This window comes from Poecilia latipinna, unplaced genomic scaffold (genome assembly GCF_001443285.1).
Source record: "Poecilia latipinna isolate Pla-1442-1.1 unplaced genomic scaffold, P_latipinna-1.0 Scaffold2626, whole genome shotgun sequence".
NCBI lineage: Eukaryota > Metazoa > Chordata > Actinopteri > Cyprinodontiformes > Poeciliidae > Poecilia > Poecilia latipinna.
The window spans coordinates 100,707-103,889 of NW_015115242.1; the positions used below are offsets into that span (position 1 = coordinate 100,707).

General features: G+C 41.4%; 1 protein-coding gene across 1 annotated transcript; it reads right to left on the reverse strand.

Moving 5' to 3' along the window:
- Positions 1–253: 253 nt before the first annotated feature.
- hoxb13a (homeobox B13a) lies at positions 254–2,936 on the reverse strand. The gene is made up of 2 exons (XM_015020655.1): positions 1,958–2,936; positions 254–901 (listed from the first exon to the last, which is right to left on the reverse strand). Exons 1-2 carry the CDS (start codon positions 2,682–2,684, stop codon positions 654–656), a joined length of 975 nt encoding a protein of 324 aa, XP_014876141.1. The 5' UTR covers positions 2,685–2,936; the 3' UTR covers positions 254–653.
- Between the last annotated feature and the right edge of the window lie 247 nt (positions 2,937–3,183).

The window sequence follows — 3,183 nt, forward strand, 5'->3', positions numbered from 1 at the left end:
ATATATATATATATATATATATATATATATTTGTTTGTTTGCGTGCGTGCGTGTGTGTGTGTGACCATATATGTGATCATTTTAATCTGCTCGCACTTAGTTATTCATCGCAACTTTCAGAATTTGAACGGATCCTGACTCGGCTGTATTTCTCAGGGTTCTCTTGGTTTGAATGCATCTTAATTCAAATGCACGAATAACACTAAAAGTTCAGACTGATGACTTTATCTAGATAGACCTGAGTGATGACACATTGGGGTTACAGGAATTTATTAGGTGTTAAAGTATGTTGCGATAACTGCTTTCCTGTATTAACAATGTACAAAGCATACTACTACTGTCATACACTGAGCTATATCTGAGCACCGACCACACAAACAGCTGAGAAAAACAAACATCGACAGTGAGTCACTTGAAAGCAGGCAGAAAGCGTAAGTATTTACAAAGTGCCTCCAAGAAGGTTCATCTGAAGGTTTTGATTACATTTTTTGAGCTTTTTCATTTTCATTTGAGTACCGTTCCGGTAGCCAAGTTCCGTCATTTTATTCTCATGTTTTCACTTGTGTATTTCAGGTTCACCCCACTTCTCTTTGTTCTATAATATGGCCAACACTGAAGTCTGCAATAAAATCCACAGAGCTGAAAACTGTGTGCTACTGCGCGCTGCTTTTCACTTTGGCAACGAACTTCTTCTCCTTCACTCGCCTGTTCTGGAACCAGATGGTTATCTGGCGCTCAGAAAGGTTAGTCACAGCCGAGATCTTCCTTCGCTTGTCCTTCGTGATGAACTTGTTGGCTGCATATTCCTTCTCCAGTTCTTTGAGCTGGACCTTTGTGTACGGTATCCGCTTCTTTCTCCCGCGGCGGAAAGGCGAGCCTTCGTGTTGGTGCGCCACCACATCTGGTAAAAAGCATAAGAGAGACAGGGCTCAAGATTTAAGGACGACGTTCCACAGATCAGGATATTTCCGAGTTACACTGGGAGTGTGAATTACACAAGATTATAAATGCTGGATAAATGCTGGAAATGTACGGTGTTCATTCATGAGGATTATACAAATCTGCATCAAACTGGTTTGTATCCGTCTGGTACTCAGACGGGAACCATGTTCCACTTAACTGCGGCCTCGCTAAGAGGAAACAGCGAAGCTGTATTTAACATATATATGAACATATACATGATTTCATATGCAACTTTTATCACAACAAATAAGAAAATTATATAACATATCTTATTTCCTTAACATGTAACATTAGTGTTACATGTTAAGGAAATAAGATATGTTGTATAATATCTTATATTATATAACATATCTTAACATAAGATATGTTATATAATTTTCTTATTTGTTGTGATAAAAGTTGCACTGAAGAGATAACATTTATTTAAAATAATACAAAGACATGTTTGATGACACTTAATATCCGAGTTAAAATAATCATCATAAAAACATGATCAGGAACTTGGATCTAAATGAAAGTTATTTAATAATATCCTTTTGAGAAAAATGAGGCAGAAAAAGTATTTTTTCTTGTATTCAACAGCTGAAGTCTAGAGATCCAGATAGATAGATAGATAGATAGATAGATAGATAGATAGATAGATAGATAGATAGATAGATAGATAGATAGATAGATAGATAGATAGATCTTAAAACAATAAGAAGTTTAGTAAAGTAAGTTTAATGACCACCACAACAACAACAACAACAACAATAATAATAATAATAATAATAATAATAATAATAATAATAATAATAATAATAATAATAATAATAATAATAATTCAAGACTTGTATTTTCATTTTATGAATATGTTAGAATTAAATAAACAGCAGCATTGATTATATTCTGTGTTGCTGTTCTAAAGATTATAATTCCTCTGCTGAACGCTGTGGACTGCTAGGCTAGTCAAATGCTAACACAGTAACTGAAGAATAAAAGCCCCAGAAATTACCAGCAAGAGCGGTCTTCCAGAGGTGTCCAGCCTGAGCCTGGTCCTTGGAGCAGTACATCTGCCCTCCCCAACCGTTGGTCAGAGCCCATGGCTGGTAGCTGTCCATGGGGAGAAGGGTTTCATGGCGTGGATCTCCGCTGCCAAGAGTTTGGACAACTGATACGTCCAGATAGCTGGCCATGGACTGGTAGGGGTTGGCATAGCCGTGGTAAAATGTGAATTCCTTGGCCCGGTGGTTTGGGTACTCGTCAGGGTTCACTGTAGTGTCCATGTACTGCGAGCTACTGAGCGCAGCTCCAGTCGCCTGGGTGCATGATTTAATAGAGCTTCTCCCCATCCTGCAGGGATAGTAACTGTTACCAAAGTAGCTGTATGGTAACGCCGTTGCAGTTGATGAACTCTGGTGCGGCACGGCAGCTGCGGGGCAGGGTCCGGCCCCGCATTGTTTTCCTGATGCAGTAGTCTCACTGGAGCTTGAGGTGGAAACGTCCACTGTCGAGTAACCAGCTGAGGAATGCACCAGGTTAGAGGCGTGTCCTCCGAAAGCGGCCGCAGCTGCAGAATGGGCCATGAGGTTGCGGCACTGACTCGCCGCAGTGGCTGCAGCAAAGTTTCCGCTGCCCACCACACCCTCCATGTTCTTATTGAGGTCTTTTAGGTTGCTGTCATACACAAACATCACAGTCTCCGCTGGCCAGCGAGAATTTAGAACCAGGGAGGTTTTCATATGCCCGTCTTTCCACACTATGGCGTCTGATTTCACAGTCTCCTCTCAAACTCTAACTGCTCCTGCACTGCTACAACATTTAGAAAATGAAGGGGGACTCATCTAACGGATGTCGCTCTCCCGAACAAGCAGATTTAATAAATTCACGTGATGAACGCGTCCATAGTCTTTCAGAAAGTGTGGTCGCTCAAAGACAGAGACTCCCTGTACCCGACCAGAACTCTGGTTTCATCTCTGCAGAAAGCCTTGACGCAACAAACCCCCTGGACCTTGAAATGGACGTCTATTGGCTGAGAGCTACTGGTCACATGATTGAAGAGGAGAGAAGAGAGCCGAGCCGAATTGTTTGGAGCTCAATCACAGGAAAATATTTTAACAACGCTGAGGTCTGGTACAAGCGGGACTTAATCAGATGCATAGCGCTTTCTGAGCGCTCGATGCCATCATGTCAGACAGTCTCTCGTGTCCTCTGGTTCCCGCAAACATCAGTTTTAGTCTC

Bases quoted from the DNA above. Each gene is read 5' to 3' on its own strand.
- hoxb13a (XM_015020655.1), bottom strand. From the start codon at position 2,684: ATGAAAACCTCCCTGGTTCTAAATTCTCGCTGGCCAGCGGAGACTGTG. The intron at 902-1,957 runs GTAATTTCTGGG...GCTTTTTACCAG, and splicing joins CTGGAAGACCGCTCTTGCTG to ATGTGGTGGCGCACCAACAC.